The sequence below is a fragment of the Apostichopus japonicus genome, chromosome 19 (assembly GCF_037975245.1).
Source record: "Apostichopus japonicus isolate 1M-3 chromosome 19, ASM3797524v1, whole genome shotgun sequence".
Classification (NCBI taxonomy): Eukaryota; Metazoa; Echinodermata; class Holothuroidea; order Aspidochirotida; family Stichopodidae; genus Apostichopus; species Apostichopus japonicus.
Window position 1 is genome coordinate 24,367,698 of NC_092579.1, and position 24,986 is coordinate 24,392,683.

General features: G+C 36.1%; 2 protein-coding genes across 4 annotated transcripts in view; both read left to right on the plus strand.

Annotated features, from left to right (window-relative positions):
* Positions 1-3,696, plus strand: part of LOC139960269 (uncharacterized) — a 41,891-nt gene extending 38,195 nt beyond the window's left edge. For all 3 annotated transcript variants that reach the window (XM_071958508.1, XM_071958506.1, XM_071958509.1), the window contains exon 18: positions 503-3,696. In XM_071958508.1, the coding sequence (XP_071814609.1) occupies positions 503-915 (413 nt within the window). In that variant the 3' untranslated portion in view covers positions 916-3,696. The remainder of the gene's footprint in view (positions 1-502) is intronic.
* A 1,680-nt stretch (positions 3,697-5,376) lies between these two features.
* Positions 5,377-24,986, plus strand: part of LOC139960265 (ubiquitin carboxyl-terminal hydrolase 43-like) — a 37,995-nt gene continuing 18,385 nt past the window's right edge. Inside the window, exons 1-3 of the mRNA XM_071958494.1 lie at positions 5,377-7,917; positions 20,575-20,907; positions 23,940-24,181. Coding sequence (XP_071814595.1) covers positions 6,238-7,917; positions 20,575-20,907; positions 23,940-24,181 — 2,255 coding nt within the window. The 5' untranslated portion in view covers positions 5,377-6,237. The remainder of the gene's footprint in view (positions 7,918-20,574; positions 20,908-23,939; positions 24,182-24,986) is intronic.

Consider the following 24,986-nt stretch of genomic DNA (forward strand, 5'->3'; position numbering starts at 1 on the left):
GCTTGAATCCCATATTACTGGAGAAGCAAGCTCAACCAATGTCTCTGCCTGGTATGAAAGAGATGTCTGTGATTAACAAATCTATAGGAAAAGCTAAGAAGTGAAAAAGCAAAAAAATGATTTTTTTTGAGAGATATCGTCATGTAAACAAGTTGGGATTTGTCATTTTACAAGCAAGGGTTAACTGCAAGGTTAAAGTTCCTTTGCTTTAGTTTGAATATTTTTCCTAATAAAGTAAACAGTATTGTTGCTGAATGAAACAATGTTAAAACCTTCACATTGAAGCATCACCTCATCAAACTCACCTCTAGCTATAAAATCACCTTAATATGTCATGTCATTCTTTTTCTTTGTTACTACCAGCCCTGTCATGTGACTTGATCGTAGAAACTCGTACATTTTAAGGTTTGAGTTTTTTTTGTCAAATATAACAATAAAAAGATAAATAAAAAGATAAATATAACAATAAAAAGATAAAGAGAATTTTTTTTTTTTTTTCCAGATGATATGAGCTGTTCAGCAAATCTTGACGTTTTCTTAAAGTTGAGTGTAAAGGAAAAAGACGATGTTGTGATTGCCATGGTGCCTTGTAAAGATGCAGTGAAGGTTCTTTGTGGGCTGCTGCATTATTCAGACAGTGATATAGATGTTATCCTCAGCAGATCTAATTACAGAAAAGAACGTGTTATCGAAATCTTTGATAAGGTAGAATTACATACAATAACACTTTTGACATTCCTCCGTGAGCTGCAGAGATTAATTAAAGCAATGAAGCCAAGTAGTGGATCAAGAAATGACGATACTAAAAATTTATTGAGACTTATTGAAACTCTTGTTAAGAATATCCACCCGCACGAAAAGTGTTCAAATTGTAGTGAAGTTGTCAGAAGTAGCAACCATCTTGTGAATTGCTAACAGCAATTGACACGGGAATATGTAAGAAACGAAGTACTCAGCGGTTTTAGGTTTGCTTAAATGTCAAACCAGTTTGCTTGGACATAAAGATTTCAATAATCCTAAACAGTGATTATATGATAAATCTGGATTAGCTATGAAAACTTAACTGCTCTTAAGTTTTCAGCCCCTGAGGAAAAATAATGTGCAATATTTGTGGTGGACTGTTCCATTCTATATTCTCATTAGCATGAAGTTCCTTAAGTGGACATCATCCAATTCTTATAATGAGGAAAAAAGGCCGAAATGTTGAATGTTTGGTTTGTTGTTAAATATGTTTAATATGCAAAGTTGTCTAGTGTAAGACATTCTAAGATTCCATTGGATACCTTAATTACTCATGAATTAATGTTCATTTGGTGAAGAAATCTTGAAGGATATTTTAATTTTGTATTTTGCCATCTTACTGTTAGTTAAAAAGTAAACACTTTACAATGAATCTGCTGTTCACACACCTGCTGGTGAGATTGCTACAAAAAAAAAATGCCAGTGGTTATTGAATTTTGACAAGAGAAATTCTGGTCCATAGTAAAATATACATGCAAGCTGTCAACAGTTTTAGCAGATTCTACCAGGCTGAAAATAAAAGGCCTACTATGACCACTGCTATATACTATTAATCTGTAAAAGCTCACTGCTATGGCAAGGAGCTGTTACTGAGGAAGTGTCAGACTCAATATTGTAGTACAACCAATGTGAGTTTTTTAAGCATCAAGTAATTTTGCAATTTTCTTGGATTGTTTATATCTCTATTGAATTCTGAATGGAATGGCCCATGATGGAAAAGCTGTCTAGTTTTTTTGATTTGACACTCTTTTAGTGAAAACATGTTGTTGAAAAACTTTTTTCTCATATTTTTTGTAAAAGTAATGTGATTGTTTGTAAATATTACTGGTCTATATACCAACAAATCCTAGTCCACACTGAAAGGGCCCATAATATGCAAGACTTGAACATTTTCCTCAACATATCACTGCTGTGTATAACATTTGCCATATAGAGCTGCCCAATGTAACAATATTCAAACTTTTATTCAAATTCAACTCATGAAAATTGACTCACAAGAACTGGACATGTTATTGTTCTCATTGTGGTAATCTAAACAACAATTTGTTTGTTTAATAACAGTTGTTACAAATGCTACAATGTAGCAATTTCATGTGTGTTGTTTGTCAAGGATAACTTAATATATTAATTTTGCTCTGGATTCAAGTTTATTGATCTCATAAGTACTTATCATAGTTTAATATCAGATTTTGCACATGATGCAGAGCATTGCCATGCTAAAATTTTTCATATCATTTCTAGCATTGCGTAATGTTGTTGCAGAGAAACAGGATTCAGGGTCTTATTGTCAATGTTTACTCTCTTGCCACTATTCAGCATTTATCCTCTCTCCTTTGTATAAAATACTCTAGTTTCTTCGTCATTTTGTAAGACTTTCATCGATGACATATAGAATGTTGATCTCTTTTGATCTGGTTGAATGTTCATAATTATGACTTGTATCATTTTTTAACTGATGAACTACCCAATGAATACATCATTTATCTGCTTTGTTTTGATAGTGATTCTAAATGTAAACATCTGTAATACATTAGTGTGAGTATAATTATTGTACACTATTAAAAATGTTTGTATCATATCTTGAAAAGGCAAATATGAAAACATATTTTGCATTCTTGTTTTCATTTTTAGAAGCAAATTGGCAACACCTTTACAAAACTTGACAGATTGGAAAAGTTAAATGTTTTCTGTAATATCATGTTTGTAATACAGCTATACATGGAGTGGAATAAGTGTGATTTTGTAATGTTAATTCAAATGAAGTAAGCTGCCTATTGGTTTGTTGCCAAGTGTGCCTTCAAGCAAGAGTATAGTAGTTGTGTTTTATGCACCACAATGTATAAAATGGTCAGGTGCAGGTCATTTCTTTATAACAAGTTTACTTTTCAAGACTTCTCTCCTTTACAATGTTAGAAATGATGCAAGAAATGCAACACTTGTTTACTGTCAGCTGTTCAGGTCAGGCCTCATAGTTGATGTTCATCCATTTTGCATTTATGTATATTTCTTCTTTAACTCACAGACAACATAACAGTGATTACCTAAGGAAGCATTGGAATGCCATTTTGCCTGATTTAAGTTTCAAATGCTTTGTAAGCAGCTGGGTATTTCATTCCATGATTTGAGACCATAAAGTCCTACCACTGTTGGCGTGATTGCTTGTGTTATAGACGTGTTAAATTTAAAGGGGATGTTCTCGTCATCAAAAAGCAGGCTGACCATTCAAAACAATTGTTGTAAACTATCTAGCCAAACATGCACTGAAGGAATATTCCATTTCCTGAAGTAATTAAAGCTTATTTGACAGAATAAGTCACCTTCAAAAAAACTATATCTACAGCGTGGGCCAACATATTACAATCAAATTTTGACTATTGACTGTGGAACATTTTAGGTTTGTTAGAATATTCCTTTCAAGCATGTTTTGATAGATAGCTCAAATTCTTACACTTATGAGTTGCTGATGTAAAGGGTAATTTCTTCAAAACTAAAGGTGTTACTGAAACATGATCTGCACCTATCTTTAATATCAAATTTATTCAACTCAGCTTGGTTCTTTCATCGAAGTGCTTTCATAAATCTCGAAAATTGTTTTTACTAATTGTAAAAAATGTTACAAATTTTTCTTTTGTCAGTAATAAATGTACTTAAACTGAAATAAACACTGTAATTTCATTATCATTTTATGATCATTCTTTAGTCTTTGCAGAAGGCAAAATGTTGGTGAGATCTACGGCGGTAGTGACTACCAAATGATTAATTAGTCAGGCCAACTTAGATTTACACAAAAGGTTAAGTGGTAATATATTCAAATTTCCACGAATGATTCAGGAAGAGGAATTTAACCTCTATGGGAGCATATTATAATGGAGGGGGTGCCCTGGGTCATTGAAGTCATCTCCTTTGTAGGGGATTTGGGGGTCCAACCCCAGAGTAAAAAAATAAACTTGAAGACGTCAAATGGTACATTCTGAGGAATATTTGCACACGCCACTGATTTTATTTGCCAAACTTATAGAAAGCATGAACGGAAATCATGAGAAATGACAAACCTACAGGAAAGTACCATATTTCTTCTACATACAAACAGATAAATGTAGCAGGATGATTTAAGCCAAGATAATGCCAGATTTTTTATTTCTTGCCAAAGGCAACAGGAATCAATATGATCAGATGATGGTATGTTTTTGTGTATATATGACCAAACTTGTAAACATACAGCTCGTCATGAAGATTGTGACGTTTTCCGAGAAAATTAGTCAAAGAGGGCGTGTAAAAGTTTATGAAGGCGATGGTCCATCATATTTGTCAGGGTAGATTCATGATCGCTCAGTTTTTCGGGAAGGAATTGCTATAAAATTGACTAAAATAGAAAAATTAATTCCACAATATCGACAAATGTTACCTAATGTCAGCAAATAATGATTGAAATCATCAATGCAATGAGTGATTTCTCAAATGATGTAGTGATTACCAATTCACGTATGAAAGTCACACTGTTCACAACACAGAATGTATTCGGTCATAAGAAACCAGGATTATCGACTGATAAACCTGGAATATCTACTGAAAATCTGGGTTTTTCAACCATAAACCTGGATTATTGCTCGAAAACCTGGAATGTCGCTGTTAACCATCATTAAAAGAAAAGCTGGATTATCACTGGAAAATCCAGGTTTATCGGTTGAAAATAAAGGGTAAACAGAAACAAACCTGGACTATCAATTAAAAAACCTAGATTATTGGGACAAAACGTGGATCATCATTGATAAACTTGGATTATCTATTGAAAAACCTGGATCATCGTTCGATAAACTGTTTATCAAACAATATTCCAATTTATTGCAGAAAATTGAGGTTTATACTAGTAAGAAAAGCCAGGTTTATCAGCGATAAACTTGGACTATCGGTTTCAAAATCTTGGATTTTAACTCGATTAACCTGGGTTAACATTTGATAAACTTGGATTTTCGACTAATAAACCTGCAATTTTGACTGATAATCCAAGTTTATTGCTAATAAACCTGGATTGTCTTTCAAAACACCGGGATTATCCATTCAAAACGGATACTGGCAAAAATCCTGGATTTTCAAAAGATAATCCAAACGATATTCCAGGTAAACTGGTGAAAATCCAGGGTTTTTGACCAATAGTTCAGCCTGGTTTTTCGCCGATAATGCAGGTTTTCCCACTGATATACCAGGTTCACCTGTTGGAAAACATGGCAACTGATAGCCTAATTCAAGTTTTTCTTGAAATTACTGGTTTTTAAATGATAATCAAAGTTTTTCGCGCACAATGTTCGATATTCATCCGGTAATTCAGGTTTATCTACCGATAACCCAGATTATCGGTTGATTTTCCCCGTTTATTGGTCGATAATCCTGTTTCTTCGACCGATAAATTTGGAATACCGAATTAATCTGCAGTTGGCTTGCCATAGACGTGTGACTTGGAGCAGGTGTAGCACGTCACAATGTTTACTTCCTCCTCTTCGTAATACCGCGTATTACAGACCTAGCTCTAGTATATAGAGAACATGACAGCAGAGCACAGTCTAGTGGCTACCGTAACGTTACAATGGTTACTCGCTAGTGATTCATCCATCAACGATTTGTTATTAATCGCTCTACGTCGGGAAACCGGTAGTCGTAACAACATTCTCATCTGTCAAAGTCGTACGGATCTTAACCCTTTGGATCATGGCAAAATTGCCGATAGGAGAATGGATATAATTGCTTCAGCGAATTTCTTGGTGAGACCAAAGTCAGTCCACATTCGGAACGTACCGTTAACTGTTCATCAATGGAAACAGGTGTATTTGTCAATGAACTATTATTAATGTTAAGGCCCAACGTTAGGCCTAAGCTCATTGCAGCCTTCTTTGGTCGCTATTCATCTCGTCAGCCACCACCGCTGTACAACTGATAATTAATTTACCTTGGGCTTCGTTAAGCTTGTAAAGTTTGCAGGAAAATGTCGTTAGAATGAATTTTAAGTAAGGACTGCACTAAGCTTAAATTAATACCCTAGTCCAACCGTGGTTAGCCTGCCCTTAAGAACGAAGAGCCATTGGTAAGGGCTGACAGTACTAGTATTTTACCGATCAGCCTTACAAAAACAACACTGTTAGTCACTTGGTCAAAGTTGGTACATTTTACTATTGGTGGGCCAAGTAAGACAAACAGCCCAGCAGGCTATAACTAAAGGGAAAGATGGAGCCCTATGATCATGAGGTCAGTAGCTACAATGGCACACACAGTGACGCTTGGGTTACTCGGCGCACATCCAATCAGTTTGCACCATATTCAGGGGACAAAGTTCCAAATGGTTATCTGGAAAAAAAACATAGCAAATTAACTGGACCTGCTTCTAGTACTAGTAGTATTAATGCTGGTCATAGTTTAAGAACCAGACCAAACAATATCAGGACAGAGACTCATCATCGTTCCAAATTTCCCCAAAATGATATCAGAGCTAATCACTTGCCAACAGAGGCATCAAACCCAATGGGGAATGGGGATGGCCAGTCACCCCAAGGTTCAACATCAGATTCAGGGGTGAGTAGCCAAAGGTCAAGCATATCAAGACAGAATGAATACTGGAGAGAACATACGGATTTAACTAGTAATGGTCACGGAAGTTACCATGACAGTCACATGAGGTATTATCCACAAATGAGTCGCTCTATTACCCCAGATACGTTAACCATGACTGATTCCAGGTGTGATTATGATACAGCGAGCCTTCCTCGGACTCCGTACTCTAGCAACAGGACAGTCAGAAAACTTCCATTCAGTTCAACGCAAAGACCCCTTCGTAGTAGTTATAGTCAAGCGGATGTAACACCTTGGAGCAGTAGGTATTCCAGTTTGCAACAAATTGAGACACTACCAAATAAGTACAATCCTCACCATCATGTTCCTGGAGAGGCTAATCTGATGTCTATGTCTAACACCAAAGAGTCACTTCAAAGTTCACAAGAGAGTATTATGACATATGCAGAGGGATATGGTTATGGACCAACATCTAATGGAAAGGGTACATTAGATAGGACATCTAGCTTCAGTTCAAATATGAATTATCAGTTACAATCTCCGGGGAGTTCTTCAAGTCTACGTAGACATCATTCCCCCGTCACGGGATATCCGTTGCATAAGAGGACTCTTCCAGCAAATCCTCGGTATGCTAGCTCCCCTGTTGTAAATGTGGAGCACTCAAGTTACTGTGATAATAGCATGATCAGGGAACACTCCTCTCCTAAGTATAGTCAAGTTGATTCTATTGCTGAGGAGGAAGAAGACCAGAGTACAGTCACACCAAAGAAATCAAGAAAGCCGTCTCTTAAAGCATTCAATGCACTGGTAAATAAGATGACAGGTCAAATCAAAGGTTTGGATCATGACATGAAAAGTGGAGGTGTGGTTAAAAGAGAGTCACCAATGTCTCCATCCAAGTATCTAAGTAGCCCTATTAAATCTCCTGGATGTAACCATCACAAACAAGTGCCAGCTCTCATAGGGCTTAAGAATCATGGTAACACCTGCTACATGAACGCCATCATTCAATGCTTAAGCAATACCGATCGTCTCGCAGAGTATTTTGTTCGAGAAAGGCACAAAGATGACTTGTTAAAAGTGAAGAAGAATAAAAACAGGAAATTTGGGACAAGAGGAGAACTCACCGAGTGTTTTGCTCATCTGCTGCAAGCTCTTTGGTCTTTGAATTATTCATCCCATCATACCGAGGAATTTCGTAAAATTGTCGGAAAATATGCAAACCAGTACAAAGGAGATGACCAACATGATGCACAAGAGTTTCTGATCTGGCTCTTGGATAATGTTCACGAAGATCTCAACTCGGGCTCTTCCAAGAAAAAATTTAAGCAGATAAAGGTGAGTGCCTTGCGATATATCCAAGTTGGGCAAAATATGACACCTTTCTCATGATGCATTATTGCAAATGGAAAGAACAGGAAGATAGTTGGGTCCCCCTTCCTTAAGTTAATTCCTATTGTTAGTAAATTACAGTAGGTAATGCTTGAGATTGGTTTGTGACTATATCAAATATGTTATTTTTTCTTTCAAACTTCTCTGTTTCATAGTGAGTGATAAAAAGTTCAATGTGCACAATTCATGCCACATCACATATGTACAGATGGGACACATGTGATTAAACTTGCACAGGAAACCGGTTTTAATACCGAAACCGTTTTTTGCTGACCGAATTTCGGTACTATATTTTATTTTAAGAAAACCGAAAAATCCACATTTGAATTGCAAATACTGGAAAAACAAAGATAAAGCTTCCATCCATCATTTGTTGACTTTGGTTTCCCCCTATTTACTGTTCTTTTTGCAATATGAAAGTAAATTGCAACAAGAGTAAGCTTTTCAGCTAGACGACATTGTCAGCTACGATCGGCACACGCCATATACCAGTGCATGAGTATGGATAGCTAGGCCTAACATTAGGCTATGCAGCCCTTATATATGCGTGCATCAGTTAGGTGACCTTGTAGTGTTGAACTGACCTTGGTGGCCAACGTTAGTAGTTGTGAGAAGTACACACTCAAATTACGAGATGTAGTTCAAAATAAATGTGTTTGTCCTCTTTGTGTTATTCTTATAAATTTTATTTCAATGTAATAGTAGAGGATATGGAGAAAATCTTTTCAAACACATTGGGCACAGTTTGTTTTAAAAAAATGATTGTGATTTTTTTTTCTGAATATGAACTTGAACATGAACTTCGTGAAGTACAGTAAACACAAGACAAACGATAGGTGTTCGTGATGTTAAAACTTAAAGAAAATATATACTAACACATTTCTCTTTGATATTTTACTTCAGTTAAGATAACGTGGGTAATAAAAAGAGAGTCATGAAGACAGTAACATTTCTTGAATTTATTCTCCTTATTTTTACCCTTTACTGCGAAAGAACTAGACTTGGACCGCTGTTGGTAAAGCTTCAAAAATACGCATCTTAGCAATCGTGACCCCCGTCAGAGATTTGGATGTTTTTTTTAAATGCAATTTGGGAGGGGGAAAAAAACAGGTTTTGAACCAGATTCAATTTTTTTGGCTGTCTGAAAAACCAGTTCTAATTTTCACGAAACCGTGCAAGCTTACACGTGATACACTTTGGAAACTTTTGAAGTCTTTCAACTTTTGGTGCTAGACAAGTGTAAAAGTTTGCAAACCTTCACCGTGGACAGACCTGTGACTAGATCACTGTCCTGATCAAACTATTAATATGTGTATCAACCCTTTCAGCGATGTCTCTTTTACAGTGTGTTCATGTCATACCTTGCATAGACCGTATACAATATTTAGATTTAGATAGTTACTGCTTATAGTCATACCTTACAGTTCAGAACAGCACACTACCACATTTGTTTTGGGTATTTTAATTAAATTGCACTCTGCTGGTGTGGTCCACAAAAGCATTCTTTTATGTGAAAAATTAACGAATGAAATCATGATCATTTAACCATGGTTACTCAATTTTGAGTTACTACAGTGCATATGGCTGTTGAAGTGTACAGTAGTGTGCATAAGTACACTACAGCATGTCACACTAAATGACATTTTGTATAGATCATTTAGGATCTAAAATTAAGAGATAACATTAATTACGACCAGAGTGTTGTCACAAAGACAGCTCAGTAATATTTATAGGAACTTAGAATACCTAGCAGAACTCAAGTGTCTGTCGTCACCTGTTTTGATACTGTTGATGTGCAAGGTTTGATGAATAGGTAGTACAGTGTGTTCAGCCATGGTTTAAATGTTATCTGAAGGTTCTTCTATGGGGGGGGGGGGGCTATGGTAACAATAGAGCAGTCTTCATATGTCTAATAAATACACAAATTTGTCTAAATATTGAAAAGGATTGATCTACAGATCCATTAAACTAAATGGGAAAAAAATTGTCTTTTTTCCTGGCTTCACCATCCTAACAAAAACAAGATTGACAGCCCACACCCTAAACTGAGCCAAGTCATTTTGAATAGTTGACTTGTACATTGTAAGGATGCTCTTGTGAAGAAAAGTCAGCCAAGACAGAGTGTGGGCACAAAAGTCAACCAGGTGTACTGATCATACACGTTATCAATCCCAGTTCTGTTTACATTGAGGACCATGTGATCATGACAATCATATGTATGGTAATTACTTTAATATCATTATTTTCCTGAAATATATGTTTCCATTCAGATTGTAAGTACTATCAACTTTATAAATATAATAAATATTAAGTCAACAACTTTGACTTGTTGTACAATTGAAGATGTAATCACCAAACCTACTTACTGTAGGTTTCTTGCCTTTGATTACTGACAATCTCATTATCATCCGCACAAATGGCGTCTCCTACGGTAACAAGAATTGGCTACAAGTCTGCTGTATGCAATGTAGTTTAGGTAATGAATGTGTCAGGAGATCCACCTTCCACATCCAACATGAATGAATAAATGCAAATCAATGTTCAATTGAGTACAGTGTGTAGGTTTACTGAGAGTAAATGCATTTGAAGGGAGACTTAATGTAAAGTTGGTGTACATAGTTCACTATAAGGTAGTAGACAAGATCATATGCAGTATAAGACTATATATTAGTAATAACAAGCATGCAATATGTATGCATGTTATTCACTGCTTGATGAGATCAATGGTGAAAACAAATATTATCTATATGTCTTGAACTAATTTACATGTGAGAAGGGAGTAGATTAAATAATTGGAGAAAGAGCATGTGTTGAGGCTGCCTTTCCAAGTAACTGTTTTAGAGTTTGCTGACATACAATTCTGTTTTGGTCGGTAGGATCCGTCTTGGACAAGTTTCCTCTGGACAGCTTTTACCTCTTGGTACATTATCTAGGCCTTGTATCTTTAATAACGGAGGTAGTTTGGCAGCTTAGTGAGTGTTCCCATTTGTGTAGAGTGATAAACTAGTTTTGTGAATTGACAAAAGTCCATAACAGTTCATCAACATTAATTCCATTACTTTGAATAGTTACCACTGTTAGAAACTGCTCTACCAAATTGTCAATCATGTGCACTAATACTTTGCAAACATCCATATTAAGCCCTTATAAGGCTTCAATGCAGTTTGAAAGGTTAACAGATTTTTAGTTTGGATACAAGCAGACTGCTTTTGTGATTTAAAACTTGTTGACATGCAGTCTGTCCAGTGTTGAATGTCCCAAGCTTGACTATCATAGACTTGAAATGAGAGTGGCTAGCATCAATCGGCACACGCCATATACCAGTGCATGAGTATGGATAGCTAGGCCTAACATTAGGCTATGCAGCCCTTATATATGCGTGCATCAGTTAGGTGACCTTGTAGTGTTGAACTGACCTTGGTGGCCAACGTTAGTAGTTGTGAGAAGTACACACTCAAATTACGAGATGTAGTTCAAAATAAATGTGTTTGTCCTCTTTGTGTTATTCTTATAAATTTTATTTCAATGTAATAGTAGAGGATATGGAGAAAATCTTTTCAAACACATTGGGCACAGTTTGTTTTAAAAAAATGATTGTGATTTTTTTTTCTGAATATGAACTTGAACATGAACTTCGTGAAGTACAGTAAACACAAGACAAACGATAGGTGTTCGTGATGTTAAAACTTAAAGAAAATATATACTAACACATTTCTCTTTGATATTTTACTTCAGTTAAGATAACGTGGGTAATAAAAAGAGAGTCATGAAGACAGTAACATTTCTTGAATTTATTCTCCTTATTTTTACCCTTTACTGCGAAAGAACTAGACTTGGACCGCTGTTGGTAAAGCTTCAAAAATACGCATCTTAGCAATCGTGACCCCCGTCAGAGATTTGGATGTTTTTTTTAAATGCAATTTGGGAGGGGGAAAAAAACAGGTTTTGAACCAGATTCAATTTTTTTGGCTGTCTGAAAAACCAGTTCTAATTTTCACGAAACCGTGCAAGCTTACACGTGATACACTTTGGAAACTTTTGAAGTCTTTCAACTTTTGGTGCTAGACAAGTGTAAAAGTTTGCAAACCTTCACCGTGGACAGACCTGTGACTAGATCACTGTCCTGATCAAACTATTAATATGTGTATCAACCCTTTCAGCGATGTCTCTTTTACAGTGTGTTCATGTCATACCTTGCATAGACCGTATACAATATTTAGATTTAGATAGTTACTGCTTATAGTCATACCTTACAGTTCAGAACAGCACACTACCACATTTGTTTTGGGTATTTTAATTAAATTGCACTCTGCTGGTGTGGTCCACAAAAGCATTCTTTTATGTGAAAAATTAACGAATGAAATCATGATCATTTAACCATGGTTACTCAATTTTGAGTTACTACAGTGCATATGGCTGTTGAAGTGTACAGTAGTGTGCATAAGTACACTACAGCATGTCACACTAAATGACATTTTGTATAGATCATTTAGGATCTAAAATTAAGAGATAACATTAATTACGACCAGAGTGTTGTCACAAAGACAGCTCAGTAATATTTATAGGAACTTAGAATACCTAGCAGAACTCAAGTGTCTGTCGTCACCTGTTTTGATACTGTTGATGTGCAAGGTTTGATGAATAGGTAGTACAGTGTGTTCAGCCATGGTTTAAATGTTATCTGAAGGTTCTTCTATGGGGGGGGGGGGGGCTATGGTAACAATAGAGCAGTCTTCATATGTCTAATAAATACACAAATTTGTCTAAATATTGAAAAGGATTGATCTACAGATCCATTAAACTAAATGGGAAAAAAATTGTCTTTTTTCCTGGCTTCACCATCCTAACAAAAACAAGATTGACAGCCCACACCCTAAACTGAGCCAAGTCATTTTGAATAGTTGACTTGTACATTGTAAGGATGCTCTTGTGAAGAAAAGTCAGCCAAGACAGAGTGTGGGCACAAAAGTCAACCAGGTGTACTGATCATACACGTTATCAATCCCAGTTCTGTTTACATTGAGGACCATGTGATCATGACAATCATATGTATGGTAATTACTTTAATATCATTATTTTCCTGAAATATATGTTTCCATTCAGATTGTAAGTACTATCAACTTTATAAATATAATAAATATTAAGTCAACAACTTTGACTTGTTGTACAATTGAAGATGTAATCACCAAACCTACTTACTGTAGGTTTCTTGCCTTTGATTACTGACAATCTCATTATCATCCGCACAAATGGCGTCTCCTACGGTAACAAGAATTGGCTACAAGTCTGCTGTATGCAATGTAGTTTAGGTAATGAATGTGTCAGGAGATCCACCTTCCACATCCAACATGAATGAATAAATGCAAATCAATGTTCAATTGAGTACAGTGTGTAGGTTTACTGAGAGTAAATGCATTTGAAGGGAGACTTAATGTAAAGTTGGTGTACATAGTTCACTATAAGGTAGTAGACAAGATCATATGCAGTATAAGACTATATATTAGTAATAACAAGCATGCAATATGTATGCATGTTATTCACTGCTTGATGAGATCAATGGTGAAAACAAATATTATCTATATGTCTTGAACTAATTTACATGTGAGAAGGGAGTAGATTAAATAATTGGAGAAAGAGCATGTGTTGAGGTTGCCTTTCCAAGTAACTGTTTTAGAGTTTGCTGACATACAATTCTGTTTTGGTCGGTAGGATCCGTCTTGGACAAGTTTCCTCTGGACAGCTTTTACCTCTTGGTACATTATCTAGGCCTTGTATCTTTAATAACGGAGGTAGTTTGGCAGCTTAGTGAGTGTTCCCATTTGTGTAGAGTGATAAACTAGTTTTGTGAATTGACAAAAGTCCATAACAGTTCATCAACATTAATTCCATTACTTTGAATAGTTACCACTGTTAGAAACTGCTCTACCAAATTGTCAATCATGTGCACTAATACTTTGCAAACATCCATATTAAGCCCTTATAAGGCTTCAATGCAGTTTGAAAGGTTAACAGATTTTTAGTTTGGATACAAGCAGACTGCTTTTGTGATTTAAAACTTGTTGACATGCAGTCTGTCCAGTGTTGAATGTCCCAAGCTTGACTATCATAGACTTGAAATGAGAGTGGCTAGCATCACTATCCTCTGGAAACCCAGTGTTGTTTCAACTTGGATCAATGGACTTGGAAGTTGGAACAACTTGGAACAACAAGGTGTTCTGATGATGTCCCATTGATGACATAGTAAACTGTATACAGTGCATTCACTCATATTCACCAGTGTTATTCAGGAGACAATACATTACATCACGTCAGGCTACAACTTATAGATATATTCTGTCCCATAAATTAATCTGATACTGTCAATGTCAACCATTGCGACTAGTTTTCAGTTTCGATGTTGTGTACATTTGTACTATGAGTTTGTAACCGGCAATATTAACTCTCTTCACTTACATAACAATATAACAGAGAGTATTTTACCATTATCTTCACCTTCCCCTTATCCTAGGTTTACCTCTATAATCACTACTGTAGCAGCACAGACAGGAAGTCCTCCCTACATCACACTTCCCAAACATGTTAACATACTTTTCCAACCTCTTTAAAGAATTGTCTGGTAGCCCTTAGAAGTGACCTTAAAAAATGATGAATAATTTTCCAAACAGGTTTTCAAAATATGAGAATGCTAATGTTGGGTTTTACAGAGAAACGATTTTTAATCGTGTAGGATGAATATTTAAAGTATACTTTGAACAGTACAGAACGTGACATCACCTTCGCAAATGCAGACTGTGACATAGCCTATACTTCATACAGTTCTTACAGTAATCACAACATAAACCGCATTTGAATACAGATTAATTTCTTCCTTACTTTTCGGTGAAATTTCTTATAAATTATATATGTTTTATAAAAATTGTTAAGCCGTCATATATGTAGGGCATCAGAGTTTTTGTGATTTTTGTGTAATACAAGATAAGTTTGAACAACAGACTCTTCGTTGTTTATACATCGCGCTGTCCAGCTCCAACGCGAAGAATGTTTGCATGTCGGCTACTCTAACGTTTACAATCGGACAGTTCTGCGAAGCCTAAGCTTCTCAGTACTACATTCTGCTCTGACATCGATTCTGCCAAGTTTCATCTTTCGGTGTTCTTCCAAATACTTTTCAAGTTTCTTTTTACTGTTAAGTTGATCTGTGAATTTTATTTCAGTGATTTTGAAGAACAGTTTATGAACTGTGGTTTGAGTGTGAGAGTATAAATTTGATGTGCAACACTATGTACGTATACCAACTTGGCATGGTAGGCTTTATACGTTCACGATGTGTACGTAATATAATTATAATAGGCTATCACCTGTGCATGTACACGCGAGAGTGCATTTGCCGCGGAAATGAGAGTGCTAACTTCAAGTCGCTCGTTTTGCCTATTTGCCTGCACTAGGTCAATCACCAAATTGATGCGTTCGAACAATGGTGAATTTGAAAACCAGATTTCTACAAGAAGAAAACATCGAATGGGGACAATTTGCACATGGTTGGAAGGAGCAAAATAAGAACTATGAGGACAATGTATCAAAATCTTCCACCAGACAAGTACCAGTAGATCACTTACACTTTGACCTCCACAGTAACTATCTACAACAAAAGCCCTACAATCTGTATGTGCACCACATATCAGATCTCTCCAATAAAGGAACCTTTGGTATGATGTCATTGCCAGTGATGTCAGAGTGTGGTCACTCCTTAATTTATAGCTTAACATCTGTTTACTAGAAAGATAAATATGTGGACAGAGTAACTTCCTGTCCCATCCTCTGTAATCCATTGTCAAAGCATATACTGAGATGTAACTTTCATCAATGGTATTCAGTAGTAGTTATTTAGCCAGATGAAGCTCTAATATATATACTCAGTCTCTGTTAGTCTGTTTAATTGAAGCCATTGTTTGTGTCCTTATTTCTTTGTCACATACAGCTGTGACAACAGTACCTGTCTCTGATCATATGCCAGATGTATACGTGTAATTTATTTTAGAAATTTATTAAGTAATTTACTAAAGGAAGCAACCTGATTTTTAATTATGTACAGTACTGTGAGCATTATTATCAAGGTACAGAATTTACTCAATTTTCAGCATTAGGAATTTTACTTCTTGAAATTTAACATTGACCTTTTCTGTTGTTGTCAATGATTAATGGCCTGACAGATGAAGAGAGGGAGCTAAAAAGTACATTAACATGAAGTGTTTTAATTATGTTTGCTCACTTTCAAGGAGATAAGCAAACCTCTCTGGCCAAGAAAACATGCATTATATACCATATTAAAAATTGAATGGAATGGTGTTCTTACTGTGTATGTATAAATGATGCACACACTATTGAACCATTGCTAACAATTTCCTAAGAATTCAATTAATGATTGTACTTCCCATTGGAAGGTACAGTATGGTTAGATGTATGGGGCTTGATTAGGATGCAGTTAGCCCAGATAAATTAGAAAGTACAAAAGAAGACTGGATGCAGTATATTTGCCAATACTGCAAGTATCCAGCTTTCAGACCTGTGAGAAGTTAGTATGGTACATCAAATTCTCTTCTATTTTAATATCATATGATTCATATCCACATAATAAATTACTGTATGCACATTGTGACTTGTTTCGATTGCTAGCAGTAATATCTAGTACATACATTCCGAATATAACTGATTTTCTAGATAGTTAGCTTGTTCTAGAAACTTAGAGTTATCAATATGTAGCTTGGGATTGATAGGTAGAGTTATCAATATTAGGTAGAGGGATCAATATGTAGATCTATCAATAGTTAGAGTTATCAATAGCTAGAGGTACCGATAGGTAGAGTTATCAATAGCTAGAGGTACCGATAGGTAGAGTTATCAATATGTAGATCTATCAATAGTTAGAGTTATCAATAGCTAGAGGTACCGATAGGTAGAGTTATCAATAGCTAGAGGTACCGATAGGTAGAGTTATCAATAGGTAGAGGGATCAATGGGTAGAGTTATCAACAAGTAGCTCAATCAATAGGTAGATTTATCAATATGTAGACCTATCAAGAGGTAAAGTTATCAATACCTAGAGGTACAAATAGGTAGAGGTATGAATAGGTAGATTAATCAATAGGTAGAGTTATTCATTGATAGATAACATTGTACAATGGTTGTTTTTCTGCATTATTCCTTCCATGTTTAACCAAGTTGTACATCCAATGTCACTCAGTACAATCAAATTTACTGCACTCCTGTCTTGCCTGTATTGCTCTTTCCCATTTATCTTTCATCATTGGGTCCCCCTGACCCCCCCCCCCTCTGGGCCAACAGCCATTACCTTTTCCAAATCTACTGTTCGTGATGTCCACAGCCTGTATCACTGGAGACTGATTCTCATATAGATCTGCATGAATCACATATCCAATGTGTACACACCTTATACAAACTCTGCCATAACTTGCATTCACTCACAGACAATTTTGGATCCAGATCAATAAATATTATTAAATATTATGGATTATCTATACATTATTCCAGCACTGGAGAGAAAAACTCTATAAAAAGCACAAATGATGATAAGTGAGATAAATCAACAATGGAAATTTTTGAGCATTGGCATCCTAAGGTCACAGATTTGATTGATTTACTCATAAACAAATGAAGTCCACTCCCTATCATTTTCTTTTGTTGTATCAAATGAATTTGGGTGTTATCTTTGGTTAAACAAAACAGTATGCAAGATATCTGATTTCAGACTGGATTATGGTCTAACCGCTTTCTATAATATATAAAAAGGGTGAAAAGTGAGATAAAAAATTGTTGTTATCCTTCCCTCCTCTCTTACATGCAAAGAGATTATTATGATACAAGTTTATCAATGTTTTCATACATGATATCTTGATTGAATTCAGGTCCTTTCTGACTTCAGGAATTTGACCAAAACTTAGAATCCAACAAGATTCCAGTGCATTGCAATAAATATATTAGAAGTTGAGAATGCTAGATTTACGAGGAAGTGGGTGCTGACCCTGAAATAAATCAGTGGGGGGGGGGGGGGCACAGTGCTTAAACGTTACCCCTACTCTTGTAGGCTAGTGATATTCAGTGCATAAGTAGAATGGAGACAGGTAAGTTTTGATCTTTAAAACCCAAACCAAAGGGTTCTTTTTTTTTTGTATTTATATTTAATAATAAAGAAATTATGGTATCATAATAATACTAACTGGTAACTTGGTATTGGTTATTGCAACAAGTAAGTTAAGCAAAGTAGAAATTTATTTTAACAGTGAAATTTAAACTCTGGGTTGCTCAATATATATACAGTAAAGTTGTGAGATGTACGACAGCTATTAGTTAAGATTTTAGTCTCTAATTTCAGGCAGTTTTATGATCACTCGAGACTAAAACATCCTCTTAGACGTTCTAACCAAATGAACATTTATGAGGGAATATCTGAATAATTGATGGTACTGTTCTCTCAGATTAATGAAGTTGTCTCCCAGATGTCTCGCAGACACTATGTCATATTAGTAGTAATCATGCATAAAGCAAGTGGGAAATGTCTTAAACTTCTTGAATTTTCAAACCAAAGACATTGCAAAGATCTGCTTTAAGAAATGAAACACACAAATGACTGCTCACTGCCTAGCATTTCTGAATTGGATGATTCAAATAAGATTTAAGTAGTTTAAAAAGCTTAGGAGTTACAGTATATAAAATGTGACAAGTATGTTGGCAAGTCAAAGATTAAATACATAATTATGGGAAAGGAAATAAGTTACAACCATTTCATGTAAATAAGTCCAAACAACAAAGTTGGTCCTGATAACAATGTCATTATGTAATGGATGATATAAGTGATTGTTTTATCACTGTACATAAGAAACTGTGTTGTTGGCCCTCAGACATCAAGAGGATAACGTTTAGTGTCCAACAAGAAATGTAGCTGTTTCCTACTGCCAGACAAATTCTGCAAAAATCAGCACCGTGTAAAAATGACTTTTTCATGTTTACCCTTTGTGTAAACTACTCATGGACTCACTCAATATCTAGAACCTTGGGAAAATTGACCACTTTCCTCAAACTGGGCAATGGGCATAATGTTTTCACAGGGATGTTCAACCTGGGCTGGATATAGCTCTTCTTCTGATAGACTGGTGGCAATGAATAGATGCTAAATTTATGGATCGCTCTGCTGTGGGCACTCTGCAATATGCTTTGAAGAACCTTTCTAGAAATATTATTGACGTCCATTTTTCTGAAGAGGTTTCTCTGTCTTTCTCTAATTTATATTTTCCTTTTTCCCCTATTATATTTATTTCCCCTTTCTGTTGTCTCTTGTCACCAAGTGTCCCCTATGACTTCAACCAAGTGTTGTCGGCACACCAGTGGAGTCAGATCACAATTTTATAAATGAAAACAGAAAGGTTTTGATGCAGAACCGTATCATTTTGGTTACATACTTTACAACCTGTCATACTCCTATAGGGATGCCTCTATAGAACAGCTTCAGTGTTGGCCTCTCGGATTGAAATATTTTCCTAATTGCTACTTTACCAAGGCTTGCAGACTATACTGCGAGCCATCATCATTTGCCAATGTACAACTTAACTTTTATTCAATGCAGAATATATAATGCATATGTTCATCTAATGCGACTGTTTGTAGAAATGAGAATTTCCTTGACAGACATGTCTTGTGATGCTGTGTGTATTGTACTACAATTATGTTTGCATCAGTGACTTGTAATTTATACAGCCTTTGTACATATACCTTTAATGTATTTTAGTATGAAATCTATCAATAAACATACAACAGGGGTCCGTGGTAAGTTGTAGCTCTGCTGAATTCCAAACAGCCTGTACTAGAAACTCATCGACTGGCAGGTTGTAAACCAGCAATAAATGGTTTGTTGACTTCTGTACATAGTATAAATAGCTTCTGTTTACAATTGGTGAAGTTGCTGTAATAATGATTGAACACTTGAGGCATATTTTTGTAAAAGCAAGTAGTTGAGTCTCTCAATATTTCTAAGCTAGCAAAATGATTAGATTAATTTGAAGAAATATCATGGGAGATCTTGTTGTATTTCTCAGTGCCAGATAGAGTATAACCAACATCGATACTTACCTGTCTCCCCACAACCACTGCACTGCACTCTCTCTAGTTTGTCTAGAGTTGTTTCATAATATATTAGCACTGAAACCAAACATTCCAACTGACAATTTCTCTTATACACGCTCCCTCCCTCATTCTACCACTGAATCTGTTTCTAAGAGCCTTCCAATCGTCCAAATAAAAGTTTCAGAATAATTTACAATGCTGCTACTTAACTTAAAATAACTTCATGAGTATTGTCATCATAATCTGCATCGTAGAAGTACTTTGATTGAACAGCAAATTTTCACAGTAATTTTGGCCTTACCGCTCCATTATCAATCTGCCAACTGGTATAACATATCTTCCAGGAATCTAATGTCATTTACTGTGTTATGTGTCTATGCTGTCAATGCGAGTCATTACCCATGTAGATATCGTCTACCTCTGATGACATAATAAGAAAGTCCTGGTTTTCTGTTTTATTAATTTCAGAATAGTCACAACAAGTCGGATGAACTGCTCGCAGCAGAGAGTCAGGCTAACTACCTCAGACACAATAGCAGTTTCATTCATGACATTTTCCACGCTCAGTTCCGGTCATCACTAAAATGCCTCAACTGTGGGCAGCAGAGCAGTACCTTTGAGCCTTTCTTGTGCGTGTCGGTGCCAATCCCCCAACGAACCACAAGAGTATTGACCGTAGTGGTAGCCTTCATCACGGGGGAACCACGGGTCATAAAGATGGCCGTAAAGGTAGAATCAAGTGGAAGAGTGGCCGAGTTAAGAGGAGAGGTGGCCAAACAGTGCAGGATCGCTGTTACAAGGGTAGGTCACTTTTAAGGCACAATGGTATGACAGTATTACCAATGCAAAAGAGGGTATGTTGGTGTCAGTGGTTTGGCAGGTTGCCAGATACCTGTATACCAAAAAGTATAAAATATGATAATGATACCAACTGGTATGAGATCAAGACACAAATATTCTTGTACAATTTCAACTTAATTTTCTGGAAATGAGCTACACCTGTATTACTTCATAATTATTAATTCAACTAAAGTTGCATAATCTCCTGAAGTGATGTATGGATGTCAGACAAACCATCACCATCTTCATAGCTTGTCCAACAAACCCAGCAAAGAGCAAACCCCAAGTACCATTAATCTTCTCGTTTTATAATGTTGATTTACGTATAAATATTCTTACAATCATGGTGCATTGTTTCTCACAGAAGTACTGTACTGCTTTCAGTGATGCATCTGTTAATCTACTTTGCATCTGTTAATCCACTTTGCTAAAAGATTCCACACATGTTGCAGAAAAAGAAAATCCAGAGAGTCAAGAGGTTTAGCCATTCATTGTCACATTTTCTGTGAGAACATGTAACATAATATTTTCCAAGTTTTGACCAATTGTTGACAGCAAAGGTTTTGCACGAACCATCATACCAAGCATGATGTTAATTCTAGGTTGTTTACTTTAAGAATGATCATGCTTTAAGTTTCAGACTTAGACACTTGTTGACCTTAAACTGACCCTCACAAAAAACAACAGGGTTCTTGCATTACTAAGGTGTACCCACATTAGGTACATGAACTTCAAACACCATGTAAATTTTGAGTTGACAAACCTTATGTGTATGTACTTAGTTCTGCAAAATTTGAATCTTGATATGTTAGGTATCTTTGATACTGTATTGTTAGACCAATACACTGGTATTGGAAATAATATCGACACTGTTGTGCCTGACCGCTTTGATACTCTAACATGCCCCATAGCAAGGTTAGTTCATTCTGTAAACTGCTTATAGCTTTTGCTTAAAAGGTTGTCACTAGTATACAAAAGTATGCAATTATTGGTCATCCATAACTAGTTGAAAACATCTGTCAATAATGAGAAGAGTCATCACCTCCAGAAAAGTACTTTGGCATCAACTTACTGTAGTTCAACCATCTATATCTATGACTGCAGCTTTAATGGCATCACTTGCTGCTGTTCAGTGGACATCCCCTTTAATACTTCATGCAGGATCCATTGGATTGCTATATCTGCCATAAAAATTTATTGGAATTATAACAGAGTCAACTGTGAGGTCCATGATAGCTGAATATCAATGGTTTCAAACAACTAATGACTACATATGGGAGATTGTGTATGACTAGCCATGATTCTTCTGTGACTGCATAAACATATATGTAGACTGCCAGATACTTACATAATATAACATAAACAGATCTTACATTGCTGTTACAGCACTGTCTTAATATGGTACAGTAGTATCGTTTCGGCTCACAAACGCACAGTTATATGGAGTTGATGAATAGAGTGTGTCTAGTAGTCATTAGTCTCGTCTATTCGTTCGCACGAATCTCAAATATAATTTGATCTCGTGAACGTCTTAAAGCAGCTTCTCACACTTTAATGAGAGCAAAACACTTAAAAGATTCAAAAACGAGATGGAATTACCTCTAGGCAGATAGATTGTGACTGTTTCTATTGAAGAGGAGGAGGATCCTATATCTGGAACAAATCAGGCAAGAGGAATCTAAAAGTTTCCATGAGACTGGGACATTCATACACCGAGTTGGATGGAAAGTGTGTTATTATAGTAACATGTGATTTGAATACTCTTTCAACCTCCATGGAAACTTACTCATGAAGGGTTGTTAATGTACTGTAGTGGTGCTGATAAAAACTTCTCTACTATAGTATAAGGTAGAAAATCATGATTAGTGTAGTACTGAAAAATAAAAGTGGAACTCGGTTTTTAAAGTACATAAGAAAAGGCCTCCATAAAGCAGATGCTGAATAGCCAATGATTTAAATCTTTGTAAGCCATTCTACACTCAGAGAGTTACACTCTCACCATGCACTAATTAGAATTACACAACATACAGTAAGGCTAGTAAGCTGTTGCTATGCATTTAAAATATGAAATGCTATTTATGTCCTCAAGAATGCTGGTTCACTTGACTTCATGTAAAAACTCTAGAGAGTTTAGCTTCTCAAAAATTCAACATAAATATAAAGTATCATTCTGCAGCCATCTCCTTTCAAACCCAGATCAAAATAGTTATTTTTATCAGCAAATGGCAGTCGCTCTTCAACTCTCCTTGGGAAACAAGATTTGAGCTCTTGAGATGAGAGAGAAACTAAATAAATTGACTGCTTGTCAACGACCTTATTGCTATATACCTTCTTAAGGATAACTTTGATAGGTTTACATAGCTCAGCTATATGAAGTGTATGAGATCATTCTAGATCTAAAGAGGCCTTTTCCTTCTCCCTGTTCTAGTTAGTGAGTGTTTGAAGGTGCTTGGCAAACTATTTCATTTCACTATTTTTGTTGTATAGGTAAACTTGGATCTTGAACAGGGATATGAAATTCACTCCCAGTAAGACTCCCAAATTGTCAGTCTCTGTTATACTGTAGCATACTGGGTATTGACATGTAGCAAATTTTCCCCTTGCCTCCCATTCTCCTCCGAGGGCACAACAAAATTATTGACAATTTTACTGAGCTGTAGGACCCTGACAAATTTGCTGCCATTCAGAGTCCAATCTTGGCAAGCAGCATTCCCATGTTTTGGGAGGACTGTATCCAACAAGATGAAATAAATAGTGACAGCTTTAAATTCACTGGCATTTTTCTGCCCAAACTAATTAATGTTGCTTTGGTATTAATTCAAGCAAAATGCATGTGGGAATTTGACTTGAACCAGGAGATTGGGCATGTTTTGGCAAGTGACTAAAAGTATGAAATTCTAGGCTTGGTATGGGTTCAATGTATATATCGTAGTCCATAGTCTTCTTCAACTATATAAGTTCCTTTAAAATCAGGTCTTGATTTACCCCCACAGCTGGTCCTTTGTGAAGTCTATGCAGATGGTTTCTACAGATGTTTCTCCGACCTGCAGCCTCTTCATGATGTTCGAGATGGAGACAACATCTATGCCGTTGAAATTCCAAACAACTCGTACAGTGCGCTGACCTCCAGCCAGGTTCGGCCATACATACATGGTGTCTATCACGGCCAGCCAATCAAAGAGCCAGTTACTCTTCTAGTTATTAATCAAGTTGGTTATGGAAGAGTTGGCAAAAGGTACAGCTTCTGTAGTTTTCAAGTCCAGTGCAACGTTGACCATTCCCATCAACTGAATGTTTGATTTCTAAGACTTTACCTAGCTCATGTGTTGCCTATGTGTAGCTAACTGGGCTCCTGTGTTTGCACTGTTAATTTACATTAATTTGTGTAATTACTGTTTAGGGATTAGTATTTAGGTAAGGAAAGAAATTAATCCCAAACAATATTGCTTTTCTTCGGGTTTTAAATCCAGTTATTTAATTCGTTTGGGGATTTTCTTGTATATTTGTTTTGAGGTAGACAGAACATGTAAATATGAAACTTACTTGAAATCCACAATGCCATTACAGTTTATCATGTTGGGCGTTGGTAGGACACACGATTGGTTGGTTGCTTGGCTGAATTCTTTCCATTCGTATCTCAGGCTGCCATTGTCTCTCAGTAATAACCACACCACTCCTGAAACACAGTATTTTTCCACCGCCCTCAATCATTTATACTATCGTAAATTGGGTTGAAACAAAATTCTTAAAGGGTACAGTAGCTCGTAACTCACTATATTATATATCTCATTTTGTCAGGAATATTGTTTTATAACTTGTGTGCACGTCATGAGATATAATGTAGAGACTGCAAGCCCAATGTTTATGTTAGCATGTATCCCTAGTATCCTACGGTCTATCATTTATCAATGCTGAATGCACACAGAGATCAAGATGAATCAACTGTTTATAGATTCTGATTGGTTGTATGAGCACATCTACATATCTTGTGTGGATGTAATGTTCGTATACTGCCTGACTAAGCTTTATATCTCATTGCT